Source organism: Drosophila gunungcola, unplaced genomic scaffold (genome assembly GCF_025200985.1).
Source record: "Drosophila gunungcola strain Sukarami unplaced genomic scaffold, Dgunungcola_SK_2 000001F, whole genome shotgun sequence".
NCBI lineage: Eukaryota > Metazoa > Arthropoda > Insecta > Diptera > Drosophilidae > Drosophila > Drosophila gunungcola.
In genome coordinates, this window is record NW_026453197.1 from 19,967,879 (window position 1) to 19,987,753 (window position 19,875).

At 36.4% G+C, this 19,875-nt stretch overlaps 3 protein-coding genes across 3 annotated transcripts; 2 read left to right on the forward strand and 1 right to left on the reverse strand.

The window, feature by feature from the left end:
* The first annotated feature begins 898 nt into the window (after positions 1-898).
* Positions 899-3,461, forward strand: LOC128261658 (uncharacterized). Its single transcript, XM_052995445.1, has one exon. It carries the CDS (start codon positions 1,111-1,113, stop codon positions 3,079-3,081), a length of 1,971 nt encoding a protein of 656 aa, XP_052851405.1. The 5' UTR covers positions 899-1,110; the 3' UTR covers positions 3,082-3,461.
* On the forward strand, positions 3,167-10,946 carry LOC128261659 (intraflagellar transport protein 57 homolog). Its single transcript, XM_052995446.1, has 4 exons — positions 3,167-3,299; positions 8,122-8,431; positions 8,980-9,742; positions 10,543-10,946. Exons 2-4 carry the CDS (start codon positions 8,135-8,137, stop codon positions 10,692-10,694), a joined length of 1,212 nt encoding a protein of 403 aa, XP_052851406.1. The 5' UTR covers positions 3,167-3,299; positions 8,122-8,134; the 3' UTR covers positions 10,695-10,946.
* LOC128261657 (protein Spindly) lies at positions 4,041-7,519 on the reverse strand. Its single transcript, XM_052995444.1, has 6 exons — positions 6,914-7,519; positions 6,684-6,849; positions 6,397-6,612; positions 5,661-5,802; positions 5,415-5,513; positions 4,041-5,358 (listed from the first exon to the last, which is right to left on the reverse strand). The coding sequence occupies exons 1-6, from the start codon at positions 7,430-7,432 to the stop codon at positions 4,179-4,181; spliced, it is 2,322 nt and encodes a 773-aa protein (XP_052851404.1). The 5' UTR covers positions 7,433-7,519; the 3' UTR covers positions 4,041-4,178.
* Positions 10,947-19,875: the final 8,929 nt, after the last annotated feature.

Here is a 19,875-nt window from a genome sequence, read left to right on the forward strand (position 1 = left end):
AACAATACTTTTCCATAGAAATCTGGCCTTATAAATGGCCTTTCCATGCACTGAATACCACGAAATCGATCGGGTGTTGTATATATTAATATGTAAACAATTTCCACAGCCACTTTGGAGCGTGATTCTGTGCGAAAAGTGTTTGGAAACGGAATCGAGTGGCTTTTGTGGGCGCCAGTGGAAAAAAAGGGGCAGGGAAATGGGGCCGATGACAGCTGAAATAAAATGAAATTAAAACAAATAGGAAGCATTCTTCTGCGGAGAAAGAGAGCGAAAAGAACGAACGTCAGTCGGTCTAAATATAAAACAAAGATTCTCTCAGAAATAATTTTTAATATTAAAAAAAAAACTAGAAATGCCTAAGTTCAATTCGACGACTACAAGATACCTGGTTTATGTATCTTGAAACGATGACATGGCGTATACTTAATTTCATTTAAACTGAAAAATCAAAGTTAGTTAGAAGATTAAGAATATAAATAATATATATAAATAAATAAAACTTGCTTTAACTTTAACCTAAGAAGTAAAGTTATTTAAAGAATTACAAAACAGCTTTACTTCACTTAAATTTGTAGATTTGTAAATATTCCCAAAACAAAATGTTATTTTTAAATTTGAGGGAATAATCATCAACATATTTATTGAATTAAAAAAAAAATGATTTAAAAGTATATATTTTGCCTTAAAAAAAAAATAAGAATATAATAAAAGGGTTTTTGTATAAGAAATAATTTGAACTAAGTTAATGAGTGTATAAATTGATACTGGTGAAGTCTAAAACATTATTCTTCGTTTTAAATTTGAGAAAATATTCATTGTTGTGAAATGTACTTTGCTTTAAAATGAAAATTAATTATGGCATACCCTGGCTATTTATTTTCAGAGGGTAGCATATTATCGGAGATGGCCAGCGGGGAGCATATTGAAACGAAACGAAATAAAGCCAAAGGTGCGCCGGTGGTTTGTCGGTTTTTCAGTTTGGCTTTTCCAATGTGAGGGTCGCTCGTCGATTTGTGCTCGCCTCAGTTTGAATTTCGCACACCACGCGTCGCGAACGGACGAATATTTTGGTAGTTCATTGGGTAGGATTGGCATTTTTGCGCGTTGATGATGACGCAGTGCGTCTACCTCGCATTGGCGTTCCTCATTTTGTCACACGTGCGGGCAGCTGACGATGAGATGACGATGTCTTCCGGCCGCGAATCTGCATCCAATAGCCCTGATTGCGTCATCCGTGCCACACTCTATGTGACACCATCTTCTCCGGCCAGAAGTGGCCAGGATTTCGGCTTGCCTTTGGACATAGATTGCAGTGGCAATAGCTCTCTAGAGCTCAAATCCTTTGATCTGGGCGCCCAACGAGTGGCCGGGAAGAGGCATGTACTCCTCGATGGCTCACAAACGCCGCCCCTGGGAATCTCCAGTTATGGTCTGGAGTATCTGGACAATTGTGTGGAACTGGAAACGCTGGAGATCCAAAAGTTCGTGGGTGATGCCAGCCTAAAACTAAGCTGTGGAGGAGCTGTACTACCTAATCTCACAGTAGTTATGCTAAAAAACAATGAATTGGGCACTTTAAGTGAGGAAACTTTTCAGGAGGTACCCCACCTAAAACTACTCCACATAAAGCAGAACTCTTTGAGATACATGGAAAAGCTAAAGGATTGTGATGAATTGGAGGAACTTGCTATCCAGGATGAAACGGATCTAGTGCTCAAAGATAATGACTTCATACAGCAGCTGACAGAGCTGAAGAAACTGCGTTTGGGAAATCTTAAAATGATAGAAGAGTCATTTCTAAGTGTCTTGCCCGAGAATTTAACGGATTTGATAATCGAAGATACAGCCATACAGCCTGGAGATTTATTTCTCACAAAAGGCATAGCCAAATTGGTTAATATTAGCCTCACCAACTGCCAGCTCAAAATGTTTACCTTGGATCCGCCACACAATTTGGATGTTATTAACTTAAACCTCAGTGGCAATGCCTTGGTTTCTTTTAATATAAGTTTTCAAGATGGACCAAGTACTTTGGAGACCTTGGATTTGAGCAGAAATAAATTGGAGCACTTGAACTACACTTGGTTTTATAGAACCACTAGTCTGAGGATTCTTCACCTGCAGCAGAATAATTTCCATACACTTTCGCTCTACCAATTGGGCCTGATTTCTCCAGGGTCAATTCAACGTATTGACTTGAGATCCAACAATCTAATGAGTCTGGGGGATATAGAAAAAGCCAACTATCCCTACTGGAATCCACAAATACGTCTGCTAATCGATGGAAATCCCTGGAGCTGCCAATGGATATTGCATTTCTCGCATACGCAACCTCAACTATTTCGACTTTTCCAGTACTCCAAATATATATCCCATATCAATGTTAATGGCCTGAGTTGCAGACCCCAAGAGCCACCAGTGGAGGAGACAACAAAGGCGAGAAGAATTATGCTTGTGAGCATTAATGGATCAGCAGATACTTCGATTCCCAGGCCACATCATAGCTCAAATGTCAGCAGTTTTGAGGTACTCTACGGCAATCCCGTGCAACTCCATCGAAGTCAGCGATCTTTGGCATTGATAATCGTGTTCATGCTGCCTCTGGGCATAGCATTTCTCTTTCTCCTCCTCTATCTGTATCTCCATTGCGAGAGGCTCTTCCACTTGTCGTACTATATCTCGGGATTGCCCTGTTTTGGTGCCGAAAAATCAACACCTAGATTTGTGGATCATGTCGATATAGTACGCTATCCCATTCCAAATGGTGGTGGTTCACCAGTGGATCTGGACATGGAACTGCCAGATGGCTATGAGACGCCAGTGAGTGGTGGAACCTCGATTTGCAACTGCACGGGTCACAGGGAATCCACCTGCTCCAGGACCCATCATGTCACCTATGAATCCCTGCCAACTGAGCTGCCCTATCAACTCTATGCGGAGATCAAGGAGCAGGCGGATGAGAATGTGGATAAGGATGGGATATTGGCAGACACTCCAGTGCCCACGGCTCCCATCTACGATCATCTCTCCTTTGTGGAGGAAATGCCCAAACTGGAGGAACTGAGGGATATTACTTAGTGTGCGAACCCACAGTCGAACTTCTTTAAAACTGAAAATATGAATATTTAAATAGTTATTAGAACAATGTGTATAAGAACTGCATATAATTGCGCTATTACCTTTTAAACAAGTGCACTATATTTAGAATTTAACAGAGAAAAGTGATAAATGACCTAAAAATGGTACTGATCGTGGGATAAAAAGCTGATTACACAGATCTTCTATTAAACAGATAAGTAAGGTTGATTGTGTGTATATTTCACTTATAAGAAAAGCTATTGCTTAACTGAATGCAGAAGATTGTCTAATATATAGATTATAAAATAGTTATTGTTCTAATAATGTCGATATGCTTACAAATAAGCTATTAACAAGTGTTGTTGTGCCTCTAAAAACTGTATTATACAAAAAAGATAAAACACTTAAAAAACATAGAAATATGGACTGCAAATTGTTCATCTTTAAAAACAAAGATGAAAAATGTTGATTGTTAAGATCGATTGTTTACAAAAATATAAACTATATTTTGAAAGTTATATCTAGAGGTGATAAACTAGTGCTTTATTTATTTAACAAAACAGAAGTGAATTTAACAGGCAAGAAAATACTATCAGAAATTAAAAAAGTGGTAGAAATAATCTGAAAGATCTATTTGCTAAATTTCATTCATTTAATGTGTAACATTTCTCACTGAAGTACATTGCAAGTTCATAGTAAGTGTCATACGGGCATTAAGAATACAAACAGAATGCCCATATGACACTTTCTGTAAATTTGGTGGCTGATTACATCTTTTAAAATAAAAAACATTAAAAAAGAACAAATACAAATACAAAATTCTACCAGTGCAAAACAATTGAAGTGCCTCTGAAAGCTACTTACTTACAAACAAATATTACTAACTTACTATACAAAGAAGTTCGACTGTATTTATACTGCTGTTTTTTTTATTGATAAGCAAATTAGTTTTAAAGCCCTCTCGAAATTCGGTAAAATAAAAAACAAATTTACATCATTTTATTTGTCTCTATTTGTAAACTTAACTTCTCTGACTTGCTGTGTTACTAATGGTTAAGATTGGCTAAGTCTAGATTTTTTTAGAAAACAAGAAGAAATCATTTCATCGTGGGTTTCATTGAGCTTACTACAATACGCCGTATGATATTTGGTTTTTTGATTACGGGTTTAATCTCCTTGTTTTCTTCAGTTTCCAATGGCTTTTCATTTTCCTTGGCGACCTCTTCATTGAGCAATCTCTCGGCAGGACTTAAGTTGTGGACAATGGGATCGCTCGCACTAAACTTGACCGCTTTTTGCGAATCTTCGGCAAAAACTTGGCGTTTTTTGCTCAGGATAGAGCGCACATTGCTGTTGGTGGTATCTTTGATGGCCACAATCCTCACTGGAGTTCCCTTACGTTGTGGTTTTTGTGGCGTGGGACTGTCAAGGATTTCAATTCCTTCGATTTTGTTTACTCCAATGGGAGATGTCTCCTTGAAGGACTCTTCGCTGCTATCTTGGGTTTCGGCTTCTAGTTTAATAAACTTTACAGGAGTTCCTTTGCGCAAAGGTTTGGCAGGTGTCTCCGCTTTGAACTTTCCTGTGCCCAGCAACTCTTCATTGGATTTCACTTTTATGCCACCCAAAAGGTTCTTAACTGGCGTGCCTTTCATCAAAGGTTTGACTGGGGTGTTTGTAGTTTTAACATCCTCTTCTTCGGCTTCGTTTTGGTTGATTTCCTTTTGAGGGGTCTCTTTATAGTTTTCGAATTTTTGAATAGGCTTTGGAATAAATTCTAAAGTTTCCAATTCCGTATTTAGTGGGGCCTCCTCTTTAATATTTAGTTGGACTTTCTCAACCACTTTTAAGTTGACTTCTCTTTTTATTTTAAAACCCATTGTTGCTTTAATGGGTGTGCTGTTAGGCAAGGGCCCTACAGCAGAATCTTGTGACTCTTTTTTGACTTTTACTGCCTCTTCAATAGGTTCCTTTTCCTCTTCCTTAATGACACGCTTAATGGGCGTATCAAGAACTATGATTTCAGTAGAAGTTGGAAGAGATATGGATGTGTTTTCCGTGGCAGTTATCAAAGAAGTCTTCATTGCAGTTAATTGAGCAGCTGGAGAGGGCGATGATGGAGCCACACTGACGATTCGTGGCAAAGCTGCCTTGAGTTCCGCCTCCCTGATGTCAAACTCCATGGCCTGCATGGGTTTGAAACCGATCTTGTGCTCTGTCAGCAGATTTTCGCGATCAATGAGCACACAGCGTGATTTCAGCGACTCAAAGCGCCAGCTGGAAAATAACATTTATTACTTTTTTGAAATGAAAGTTTAGTCGAAAGTAAATACCGTGCCATTTCCTGCTGCACGGATCGCATTCGCTCCTCGAGTCCAGCCTTTTGGATGCGCATGCTGTGCAGCTGCGCCTTCAGCTCGTCCGTTTCGCGTCTAAATTGGGGATGAGGATTAGGCATTAGGGGTATGGAGAGGGGCTACACCCAACTGGTCAGCAAAAACAGGCCGTAGCTGGTGAGGCTCAGCAACTGACTGCCGAGCGAGGCCAGCGCGGTGTCGACCAGGTGGGGCAACTCATACTTGCAGAAATCCAGCATCGAGTCCAGCCAAGTGACCGACTTCTCGCTGGCCAGCTGGCGCATCCGCTCCTGGGAGAGATTCAGCTGCTTCTCCAGACTGTCATTGGCAGCCATTAGCTGTCGAATGCGCTCGTTCAGTTTGTCTGTGGAAGTAATTGGAAGAATGAGTTTTAGAAAGGGTTTTAAGAGGTATATGAATGGAAATCAAACTTAAATCCTTTGATTCACATTTAAAATGAATTTAATTTCTCTTTTTCGAGTTGTAAGCTATACTTATGATCGTGTGAATTGAAATATGAAAGTATCCCTACACAGGAGGTGTGCAGAGGCAAATTGGTGTGTGATACTATTTGTTAGTTATATGTTCAATCTTTGTTAATTAAAATATAAAAGATCCCAGTGCTACATAAGGTATATAAATTAGATTTAGACAATTATTACCCTTAAATGGATCAATTTGGTGGGTGATACTATTTGCTAGCTATAAATATGACCATTTCTTATATTTTAATGGAAACAATTGGAGAGTGATTCCATTTCTAAACTACACATTAATGATCTTGGATCAAAATATAAATGGAAACCAGAAAATTGGTGAGCGATACTATTTGTAGGCTATATGTAAACTCAATAGAAATAGTATGCAAAGCTATTTATCTGAAAGGATTATAACTTATTATAACGTTTGCATGTTTTGTAAAACGAAGTAAAAAGGTGAGTCCCTATGCAATACCCACTCTGGTAGGTTTTATCCGCACTGCAGAAGATGGTGCTGCAGGCCTGCAACTCGGTGTGCATGGCCACGTTCTCCCGCTTCAGCCGTCTGATCTCGAACTGACTGTCCGTGAAGGTCTTCTTCATGTCCAGGTAGCTCTTCTTCTGGGCCGCCAATAGCTGCTTCATCACCTGCCTTTGATCGTCCACCTCGGCGAACAACGAGTTGCCTTTGCGATCTACAGAAATGTTAATGGTAAATTACGTTATATAAGTTAAATTTCCTAAAACGTGTTTAAGCCATAAGTACCATTGTCTTTGGGGGCAGAAGTGAGCAGGGCTATCTTGGCATTGGCGTCCACCAGCTGCTCCTGGCAGCTCTCCAGCAATTGTACCTTCTCCTCCAGTTCGTCTCGTTTGCAATTGAGATTCTGCTCCATGCAACTCACGCGATCTTCGAGGCATTCAATGGTTTTCTGTGTATAAATGAGTTACTTTTGATTTTGACTATATTAAAGGCATTAAGGATTTAAAGGCAACCTCTTTTTCGGCCACAACCAGAGTGTTGGTGACCCGGGAATCCTCATATTCCGAGAGTTTCTGCATCAGTTCGCTGTTTTCCAGTTCCAGGGCATTCAAACGGGCCAAACAATCCTCGTGGGTATCCGTTGACCTGCTGGCCGACTTATCCGCCAATTGCTTTTCAAAGGCAACCAGTTTATCCTGTAGTTTTGAGGACTCCTCCACTTTGGAGTCGTAGTCCTGCTGCAGGATGTCCTGTTCCTCCTTTAGCGACTTGTACTTGCGACGCAGCTCCTCCAGTTCCTGGGAATCCGCTGCCGACTTGCTGGCCACCGGCTGGCTACTCAGTTGCTCCAATTCCTGCGTTAAATACGATTCTGCAGCCAAAGCGGTGTCCAAATTCCTCTTTAGCTCGTAAATCCTTTGCGCATCCTTCTCGCTCTGAACCTTCAATTGCTGATGACGATCGTGCAGCAGTTTGTACTCCTCCACAATGTCATCCACACTCAGGGCGTTCAGGTCCAGATTTGTATACATATTGCACGGTTCAAATCGTTTACTAGATATATTTCCCAAATTAACTTGTATTTTTCAAAAAAGTGACGCTAGAGATGGTAAAACATCGATGCCAACCAGTGTTGCCAGGTGTAAGAACTGCTTTCTCCCTAAATAATCGTGCAGAACTCAACGATAACGATAAGAAGTATTACCTGCCAAAAATCAAATACTCAATTTAACAGCGATAACACTTAGCAGCACGATAAGTGCTGTTAGACGCGCATTAACACAAGTCTTAATTCCAAAGTTAGCGCCATCTGCTGGAAAACTCTGATATATTTAAAATTTGTTCAGTAATGTAGTCTATAATCAAAAAAATTGGAATCAAATTGGAATAAATAATAAATAAATAATAAATCTTTATAATTAAACTAAAATTAAATGAAAATCTATTTCTGTTATCAAACCCTCAAAAAAATTGTATTATCGGCATAGAAATTGCACGGTAACACATGTAAAAGTATTTAATTTATATTTTGTATTAATAAAAATGCTAAGAATAAAAATAAGTTCTAACAGTAATTGAAGAACATTATAATAATATAAACAAAAATAACAAAAACGCATGCGCATGTTGTAAGTTTACCCACATGTTGTTACCAAGGCGACTAATTTGTTTTTCAAAACAAACTTCACCTTCACTTAACTAAAGTTTTATTTTGCTAAAGTAAAAGCTAGAAAATGCAGCAAGATGATGGTCAGGAAAAAACACAGCAGCTGCAGAACTTTCAATCGGATGACTTGCTGGAAAAACTGAAATTACTCAACTACGAGAAGCATTTGCTGAAGGAATTCAAACTGAAGCCTCTGTCACGTTTCTATTTCGTGAAGGCCACAAATCCCGGCGAGCAGTTTTATATGTTCACGTTAATATGCTGGTGGCTTTGCAAGAAACTTGGAAAGGATATGGAACGGCCACAGGAGTACGATGATCCGAACACAGTGGCTGCCAGAATCATTCAATTGCTTGGGGAAATTGTGAGTATTTAAATATAACATTATAAAGAGCTATAAATAATTCAATTTTAAAACAAGACATGACAAAATATTATTGATTAAAACAAAAATGGAGGATGCTACAGAAACTAAACTAATTAATTAAGGTGTCTATAAGTATGCAATGAATAAAAAGAACGACTACTTTTTTTAAAAGTCCATACATATTAAATCCATTTCTTTCATACTCAATTGAAATATTTTTCGCTTTGATTTTCATTCAATTTGATAATGTAAATAACTTTTTTTTTTTGTAAATATTTCAATTGATTATTTTCGGAATAGATAAGTGTCGCAAAATTAAATTTATAAATAAACCATATTAATCATAAATAAATTGCAAATAAAAACAGGGTAGCTTTATAAATACTACACAGAAAAAACAGTAAAAGTTTTAGGTTAACAAATGGGTTGAAACATTTTAAAAAGGATAACGCTTCATAACAATGTATTTTTACTTAAATAAATATATTTATATGCTTATATCGTGATAATAAACGAAATATTTTAACAAACGCCCCCTTTTTCAGGATATCCCCGTGGACTTTCAACCAAATAAGCTGATACGTGGAGCCGGACCCATTTGCCTGATGGTCCTGGATGTCCTTTCCACGCAGGCCTGCAAAGTGGCCAAGGTGGGCTACCAAAAACTGCACATCGCCCAGGAGGAGGAGTTCCTCGGCGACTATCTCGAGGATAATGCTGAGATAATATTGGAGAAGCTGGAGGATGAACAGAATGCAGCCGCCTTGAGCGATGACAGCGACATGGAGTTGGAGTCGCACAATTTCAGGCAACTCAACTGGCTAAATCGACCGCAAAAGAAGTCCATGGGTGATGTGAATCTGGATGAGCGGAGTCAGGAATTGGATGCCCGGATGAGCGACCACCAGGAGTGGCATTTGGAACTGGAGAGGGTGCTGCCCCATCTGAAAGTATTCGTGAAGGCAGATGCCCGCGACTGGAGAACACACATCAGTCAAATGGAGGCCTACGAAGCGAGCATATCAGAATTGTCGGAGACCACCGAAACTCAGCTAAAGAAACTGCATAGTGAGTTCACATTCAGTTTGGAGAAAATCGAGAGTCGCGAGAAGCATCTGAACAACGAACTCCAGCCGCTGATTCAGCAGTTCAAGGAACTCTCCATCGAACTGTCCGCCATTCAGTATGCCCAGAATCAAGTGCAGACGGACACGGAGAAGCAGATGGCCCAGCTCAGCGAGGTCATCATGGAGCAGGAGCTCAAAAAGGAGGAAATGGAGCGACGTGGCCAGGTCATGTCCGATGGGAGTGAGTATCAAGGGATTAGTTGACTACAGGATTTGGGGATCAAAAAAAATAGGAATAATAAATTGTCGAGGCTATCTTGAAAGCATATTTCATTTTACTGAAATAATATTTCAGGATCAACAGTATAAATAAAATTATTCAAATAGTCTGTTCGCATTCCATGTTAATACAGGACTATATAAACATATTCCGGGTATAAACATAAAAAATATTTAATCATGAGAAGATCAAGGTTATTTTTAAATATTGTAGATAACCAAAATAATGTTTTAATAATTATTTCTCTTAATTCAAAAGCTACATTCTTTCGTTTTCATTTCCATGTTGATGAAGAAAAATAAAAGGATTTGGTTTATTTTGTAACAATGTTAATTGAAATGTTGTAGTTATAAAAACAATTTTTAAATAATTTTTTTTTGTTTTCATCAAGTATATTCTTAGAGTAACAATTTGGAAAAAAAAAATGTATATAGTGAATATATAGGAATTGCTTTAAGAAAGGTTTCAAGAAAAACTAAAATATATTTTTGGTAATATAAGAATTAGTGGCTATAATCTTTTTTTACATTTACGTTCCATCGTTAGGATTTTAAAATTATATATTTGATGAGGCTCAAAAACTCTGTATTACCGACACCTTTGCCACTCTATTTGCTCTGCAATGATAAGCGATCGCCTGTTTACATTCCTCGATCCCAGATTCTGGTCAACAAAATCAGAAATCCCTTTTGGGAAACCACCCACAATGCTGTTTGGTGCTAATCCCAATCGCAATCCCATTGCCCTTCTTTGCTTTTCAGGTTCGGTGCAGCAGATCAGGAAATCGATCGTCAAGCTGAAGGAGGACATCAACCAGCTGAATCTGGAGGTGGCTCTGCTGGTGCATGCCCACGATCAAGATATTGTGGTGCGGCAGTTGCAGCAAACCACCGACCTGGCAAACAACCCATAGAATACACTACATGCTCTATACCCAGCTGATAAGGAACTACTTAGCATACTATCTGATTTTATGTACCATATATATCCCATCCAGGGGATGTCCCAGCCCGATTTTTTCACACCTCGCAAATGGGTGTGCGGTTGCTCTCGTTTACACTCGTTCTCAGAGAGATAACTCCACTGAAAAATAAATCACTGATAAAACAAGTTCTCTATGAAAACAAATTATTGAAAATTAGTTTATTTTTTTAGAGGGTTTATCCTTATAGACATATTGATAGACATTTTCAAAGGGATCTTGATTGGATTTATTCCTTAACGTTTCTTTATTCTTAAGTTTTACTTAAATCCTTCATTTTCTTTACTACCTTTTAATCTTGAGACGTATCCTGTTAACCCAAAAAAATTATTGTAATATATAATATCACTTCATTCTATATTTATTTCTAATAAATAAATAATTACAATGATTGTGCCTTATAATAATTTACTTCTTTTTGTGGCATTTACAATTCATTATTCCAAAAATCGTAAACAATTTTTTAAGCTACATATATATATAGCTATAAATTAGTTCCAATTTTTATGGCAGTTCTTACTATTTTCATCATTTTTGTATTTATAAGTATGCTTTTTTTGAGTGTATCGGTGCTAGAAAGCCTTTGGACCACCGGCGTTGACTCCGCCCGCTTTGACGATCGTTTGATTTGATTGCCGGTGCCGCTGATAAGTTTCGTAATTGGTTGCCCAGCCAATTGGGCGGTCAATTATCACCTCCTTGTTATCTGCTCCTTGGACAAACACACACACACACACACACACACATGGTTACACCAGCAAACGCGTGCGACGATCCTTCGACGATCGATCGGAGATAACGGTACGGAGCAGAGCGGAGGTCGTGCTAGAGCGGGACGGAAGCAGCAGCGGTACACCGACGGCAGTGGCGCACGTACTTGACCAAAGACGCCGCCGACAACTACATCTTACACAGCCATGCACTGCGAGAAAAAGTAAGGCGAAATGTTCTTACCAAAAATAGTATTTATAATTATAAACACACCTTTTCAGATGTAATGATCAACAGTAGTGATTGGATTTATTACTATTAATTACAATCTGGTTTGGAAAATATGTATGATAATTAAAAAGACCAAGTGGAATATTTGAAGAAGTTGAAGTGAAATCAGTTTTATTTACAATTTTTATTCTACATATTTAATTATTTCTGATCGACATATTTAATGACTATGCTGAATAAAAAAAATTTAAAAATGTGCATCAAAATATTAAAAACAACTTGAGGCAGCTAAATTTATTTCTCTAGTCAGAATAATATAATATACTCAAAAAAAACCTTAAGGTGCCTAATATATCTATACATTTTTTTTCAAAAACAAGTTTACAAATTTTCTTGAGTGCAACCGAAACCATAACCTAAGCAAACCTGGAAAACCCTCGAAAACCAGTAAAGAGGTGTTGTGTTCGCTGCATCCGCGGCCACATTGCGCATCTGCATCGGGTATTTCGCATCCAAAATACCATATCCTACTTACCTCTATTCAATGTTTGCCCACTTTTTGGCCCGGTAACTGATAAGCCAAAACGGAGTTCTCGGTTTGGCCCGCAACTTGTTGTCATTTGAGTTGCGGCCTGCCAAATGTGCTAAAAGGTTTTTCCCAAATGCTAGCCACACAAAGGGAAAGGAAAATAAGCCAAAAAATAAAACAATTCAAAACCAGATCGGAAAAAAAAAACCGAGTTCTCATTTTTGATGTCAAAAAGAAAATGAAAACAATAATGAGTAAAATTAATATATATTTCCAAACGATTATAATTTAATGTATACATTTTGTGTAAAACTTTTTTTACAATTTAATTTGTTAAAGACTTCAAAAGTGATACATTTCTTTACATTTATTAAATGGATTTCTGAACGGAAAACAATTAGTTACTATAAGCCTAAAAAACGAATTGAAAACCAGATCACTTAAAAAAAACAATTGATAAGACCTTGAACATATAATTATAGCAATGAAAACCATAATGATTAATGACCATAATAATTAATATATATTTCAAACGACTATAATTTCAAGCTTATATTTTATTCCATCATTTTGGGTTCAAAAAGTTTTACAATTTAATTTATTAGTCTTTGAAGATTTTTAATTTTTTTTAATATGGAAATGAAAATGATTTTTTGTTTTAAATTGTACAAAAGATATTTCCTAATCATATTTTGTTATTATAAATAGATTTACTTATTTAATTAGTTCTATTAATATTTTTATTTCGGTGCTCGGTTAGTTAAGTAGGAAGAACTAAAATGCACTAAACTGTTAGAAACTAATTTTACATTGTTGACATTATTATTATATTTATTTAAAAATGTATTTGTTTTGTATTAAAGTAAAGTAAAAATTACTTTTATTTTCTTAAAATTAATGTTGCTTGTATCTCAGTAATTATATTGAGTGTGTACTAAATTTACTGTCTATCAAATATTACGTATACGTACGAATATTACATTATGAACCTACCTTTGTTATGTTTTTCCTTAAAACATTTATTCAAATATTTATATTTAAATTTCATCTGCTTGGCAAATGAAATGTTTATTGTCATAACAATCTTTAGTATGCCAATCTCTAATCGACAGTGAAAGGCAGTGAAAATTTGGCACTATTAGGTCACCGGTAAGGATAATTGAACTTCCGGAGGCCAAATTCACGAAATCCCCCTGATTTGCTAGATTATTTATCCCCAGCCAGTAGTCATTATTTACATGTAGTTTTTTCATGATAAGCCTCACCTCCTTTTCGTTCCTAGCGGACGCCAAATGTCCGCCCATCTGGCGACAGGTGCTTGCAGCGGCAAACCAATTTTGCTTACTATTGTGTTCGATATAGAAGTACTTTTCGCCGATCTGTTCGAGCTTCGGCGGAATAGGTTTGGTGAAATTCTTTAAACTCGATAGTGATTCCTGCAGGTCTTGAAATTTGCTTGCCAACCCGTTTTGAACCTCTAAACTGTTAACAAAAAAATAGATTAGTGAAAATAAATGTCTGACTCTTGAAATCAACATTTTTGTTTTTAGTATTTAAATACATACAATATTAAATAACTATGTTAAATACTTAATGATTTAATATTATATTAATATTATTAATATTATTAATATTATTAATATTATTAATATTATTAATATTATTAATATTATTAATATTATTAATAAAATAAGCAAATTAAAAATTAAATACTTTGATATAAACGGGATGGCATTAAATCAAAGCGATAAACATTTAAATCATGTTCAAAATATTTGAATTTACAAAGGCACACAAAATATAATTCTCGAACTTGGACATACCGCGAGTGAATGATGAAGGCAACTGTCTTCACGGAACTAATTTGATTTGAAGCACAATCTACGCTTAAAAATGCGCGACAATATTATTATATTTTTGCGTGTTATCTCTGCCGCGCAACCTATGCTGATCTACATTTGTACAAAATACCGATAATTCAAAAGCAAGAGCGTAGCAACGCTTATTTTTAAACAATTTATAGTATTTCCTCGCTACAACATTTTTAAGAAATCGACAAAAATATTACGAAAATAATACATTTCAACAGTGTAAGGCTTAATGGGCTAGTTATATTATTTATACAAATTATTATACAAACTTGTATAGTACTTTATTGTTTGATTTTTGTTAAAGTAAATAAACAATGTTATTAAGTTCAAAATTAATTATATTCGCTGCTCGTATATGAGTAACTTAGTGTCTGTAAATTGAGTGTGCAGTAGTTTTCTTTGTGTACCGAATATTACGTATACGCCTTCATTTCAGAGCAGCCGTGAATCACTCTTCCAGTATGGTATTAATTTAAAATTCTTAAGAACATTTCAAACCGTAATAAGTAAATTTCTTATAGCAACATTTTCCATGAAATAAAAAACAATTTGCCTACTTATACTTTTCAGAAATATAAATGAATCATATAATTTTTGTTTTTTATGTTAATAGTTCAATGCAGTGAAACAGTTTGGTTTTAAATTATTAATTTTAACCTTAACGAAAATTACGTATACGTAAGAATACATATGTATGTGCATACATACATACTTACATTTATTGCTTTCCGTTAAATATAAAATTCTTTTATTTCCATGCCTTTCTTTCTCTTTCTCTTGCCCTATGTTCGCGCTGCTTCCACTTGGCTTAAATTGCATTATTATTAGGCTCATTTGAAATGCGCCGACAACAACAACAAAAGCAAAGCGCTGCAGTGAAATTGCAAAAGCTCACTCAGCCAAACAATAAGAACAACAACCACAACAAAGATACCAAAGGAGTGGGTGAAGAGGGGAGAAGGAGAGGGAGGCGAAGGAGGAGGAAGAGGAAGAGGAAGAAGGAACGTCAGTAAACTGGCTGCTGCTTATTGTTGTTGTTTCTGCGCTTACTGCTTTTATTGCAGCTGTTTGTTGTTGGTAGTGCAAAAAGCCAAAAGACTACTGTTCATTTCCCACGGTAGGACTCCCTCTCTCTCTCGCTATCTCTCTCTCTGTCTCTCTCTGGTTCGGATGCCATTCCAGTGAGGTAGAAAAAAAAAGAATGAGATGGAGACTGAGTGACTGGCAGCAGCAACAACAACGACAACAAAAGGGGAGCCTCTCTTTACTGCTCACCCTGTTGTTATTGTTGTTGCTGTTTGAGCTTGATTCGAGCTTCGTTTTTTTTTGCCCTCGGCTTTTTGAGCTTCGGCGGATTTGCTCTCATTGTTGTTGTTGTTGTGCGAGTACTTGGATGAGTTTCATTTTCTCATTGTTCAATTTTCAGGTGAACTTTGCTAAAATAAACAAGCAGCAAAATAACATAAATAAATGGAAACCGAAAATATACAGATAAAATTTTAATTTTCAAGACAAACTTTAATTGAAAAGAAAACTTAAAAAAAACCCTATATTTCTCATTTTTAAGTACTGATTAACATTGCCAAAATGAACAACCAGAAAATCAGGGTATTTAAAATTAAAATAAACAGAAGACCAAAATAAAAAAATAAAAAAAAAAATGTAAATCAAATAAAGTTCTTCAAGACTCCATCAATTCCGCCTTGGTAAGTCTTCCTGTTCGGCAACAACAGCGAAAAAAATTAAACCTGTTGTCCGTTTTCGACTTCACTTTGAATGAACAAAAATGTCTTTTTTTGTAGTTTGTTTTTGAAGCCTGCGGCTAAAAAGCATTTTGTGAGCGCAAATCGTGAGGGGATCGGATCTCTCCCATAGGTCTCCCTCTTCGTGCTTTTTGTTGTGCCTCTCAGAGTTTTAAGCCTCTAATCCCTAAGCAAGGCGCCACCTACCCCAGAGATTCCCTTTGCCCTCCGATGCCCTTCGATGCCCTCCCTTTTGTTATTCCTCAATAAAAATGGAAAAACTAATAAATTTTGCCCAACTAGCGAGTGGAAGAAAGTGGGGGGTTCGAGACCCAGCGGGGTGGCTACTGGAAGCACGACAGAGCCACAAAACAAAAAAAAAAATATTATTTGTTTTGTCATATATGCAAAGTTCCATAATTTATGATCTAATATACAAAAAAAAAAAATATTTCCAGATTGAAGGATGAAAACTTCGGCGCTTCCCATTCAACAAAACAGAAAAAAAAGAAAGAAGAGAAAAAGAAAGAAACAAATTCATTGAAACTTTTAAGATTTTTGGGTTGGGTTGTTTTTTTTTTTTTTGAACTGATCGCGGTGTGGGATATCTGGAATCATTGTCAACATTTTGACCGCTCGCTGTGCCCGTAATCATCGGTCTATTCCCCCCACAAAAACCCCAAACCCCCTCTATCCAAAATCGGATAGAATGACGCCGCCGCCAACATCGATTTAAATGCAAATCAATGTAATAAAACATTTTTTGGTCTTTTCACTTTGGTGGCATTCGATTTACAGATAAAAAAATATATTTCAAAAGCAAAACAATTGTATTAAAAGGGTGTATCGATTAAAATTTCATTGTTAATATACAAATTTATATATTAATACAAATTTAAACTATCAATATAGTAATAATCTATAATCATTTTAGAGGATTCTTTTTATTTGTTATGTTTACAATACTACAATATTTTATTTACAACTTAGCCGGTTTATAAAAAGGTCTATCAATTTAAATATTTGTTTTTAAAATATTAAACTTCTAGCACATAAGGTTATACCTTTGTAGGCATATTATAGGCTACTATTTATTTTTCTGTGCGCCAACAGTATTAAATGTCGCATAAGTTCACCCAGTACTATTAATTTCGAATTGAATTCGTGACACCCACGCAGGCGACACCTTTGAGATTATATATCCCCATTATACTATATGTCCCCCATGTTCGGAACGGAAGTTCGTGTGGCGCTTAGGAAAAGAGCAGAGAACTAAATGGATCGTAAATCACTTAGAATCCAGGTGAAAATGTTGGAAAAGATGTGGGCTGGTAATTTGTATAGAATGGGGATTGTGTTCCTAGGAAAATGCAGCAATTTACAAGTTTTAAAGCACAAAGCGGAAAGGGAGGTGAGGAATACCTATTTAGAAACGAAAAAGACATGGGTTGACACCTTTTCAGATCAATTGGGCAGTGATAAGTGTTATAAGAGCCGAGTTACAATGGTCAATTTGGTTGGTGGGGATGCATTCTACATGAGGTCAAGTGGTAGAGTGATTTTATGGTATGGTTTCCCTTTTGATCGTTAAAGTTATTCAAAACAAATGGTAAAGTGGTTAAATGGTTAGTAAAATGGATCATGAGCTCATTTATTTTTCGAGAAATTGTAACAGGAGAGAACCTAATCCCTTTTTTTGTTTTTAACTAACTAAGTTATCAAGCTGGAAATTGATTTTAAAACTTAGCTAACGACAAACACTCGCTTGAACAATGGATCCCCTCCTGTCTACCCATTTTAAAAGCTTTTGCCACACACTTTGCCCACTTCTTTATGGCAAATTAATGATCGAAAAAACGAACAAGAATTCCGAATGAACCATAAATTTTATTAATTTCTATAGCGGCTGCCTCACAAAAAAAAGAGAGCTTTGTGTGTTGGTGTTTTTTTCATAACTGAACAATAGGTTCGATTCATGGAGTTCTGCAGAAATACTACCGAACAACTGCGAACCGCACCCAATTATAATAAAATTCGATTCGTATAAGATGGAAAAACCTCGGCTGCTCCCACAGAAGTGACAACAAATTTAAAATTTACGAAATAAAAATTAAAATTAAATAAAACACCGCTCGGGCAAACAGCCAAAAAAAAAAAACAGAAAATGAACAATGGACGCGAAAGACTGAAACCAAAAACCCGAACAACGAAAATTAGCATACAAACTGAAGATCGAAGCTGCATATCAAATGAGGATCCGATCCGAGTTTTGTTGGGCCAGTTCATTCAGATAGTTCGGAATTCATTGATAGATCGTTCGCCGTTCGGTTGCCGTCCCCCGACTAACTGTTAAAATAGACACATCACCCAGCGACTTTACGAGCCAGCGGACCATAATTCAAATTTATGTGAATACACAGGTTCGGGCCAAAAAAATAAATCAAGTCACGACTTTGGTGGGGAGAGAATACACTCGGAAAAAATGCGTTGATTCACAAATGTCATACAATATTAGGTTACGACGTTAATAACTAGTTTGGCCTTAACAATATCTCAAATAATGGAACATTATGTGCTTTTTAAAATGTGTAGAGTCTAGAACTAAATGAGAATTATAAGGAAGCAAGGAATTGTTATTAACCAGTTTGGACTTAACAAGGAACATTATGTACATTTTTAAAATTACTAGGTACTAGAACTAGTTAAGAATTATAAGGATACAAGGTAATTATTTTTGTATAATCTGGAAGCTGTTACAAAATGTTAACTTTTCCAAAAGCTTACAGATATTTGTTGGTCAAGTTTAAGTTAGAGTTCTAAATATAAAATTGTTTTAAGATATATGGGTAATATTTTTATCCTCAAGATATCTTATATCCTCCTTTTTCCCTCAGTGAAGAGCTACCCCCAGATTTTTAGTACTCGCACACCTTGAATGAGGCCCAGAAACCTGAAGCTAAATGACAACTCAGCCAACTACCGTGTGCCAAATGGAGAAAAGAAAAAATGAAGATGGAACCAAGTCGTCATCATCGGAATCATCATCAGCAACATCATCAACGCCAACTGTTGACAACGCCTTGCTGCGGTGGCTGCGGTCCAGTTTCATTATTATTAACCAAAAAGTATATAAAAAAAAGCAGCCAACTCGAAAAAAAACCCCAACGGATCCCATTCAACGCCCACGTCTTCGACATTTGCCTGCTTCCACAGATTCATCCGTATATCTTCTCGTGTATATATTTATTATAATTTTTTGCATCTGTCGCGGTCTTTGTTGCTCCTCCAAAATTTATGTGACCGCATCGCTGCCGTATGAATTTTTAATTTTTAACCAATCTTTTTTGTTGTCCGATTTTGTTTGCCTTTTTAATTTTGGCAATTAATGAAACTTAATACTTTTGTGTGCACTGTCTGGGGCAGAAGTTTTGGCTCGTTGGAATTTTTTATTTGGCCTTAACTTTGTTTATTGATAGATTGAGAAAGTTTTAGCAAGGTATTTGGGCAGAACTCAAGGGTTTTTGGCATGACAGATTGTCTGCAGGTGATAGACAAGTTTAGAAAATGGATTATTCTTTTAAGATGAAATGATGAGAAAACTATAAATAGCTTTAGTTCTTTATAAACTGATAGAGCAAAACTTTTAATTTATATTTCAATACTTAATTCCATCTTTCAACATCCAATAAAATATTGCATTACATTTCATTCCTCCAAAATATGAAGTCTCCAAAAATGCCAATACATTTTTTTCGGGCTCTTCTTTGGCCGGTTCATAATTAGTTTCTCCTTCATAAGGAAGCTCCTCGCAATTGTCGAAACGTCTCCTTTTCGATTTTGTTGATTGCCCATTTAAAATATGCAAATTTGATTCGAAAAACCAATAAGACAGACGGAAACGGAGAAAAACAAAAGCGAGGCGGACAAAGATGAAGCCATCAAAGTGGAGTTGCCAACGGATAGCACTTAAAAATGCCCAAAAGCAGTCGAAAATAATTTGTTAAACTTTATGGACAGTCGAAAACTTA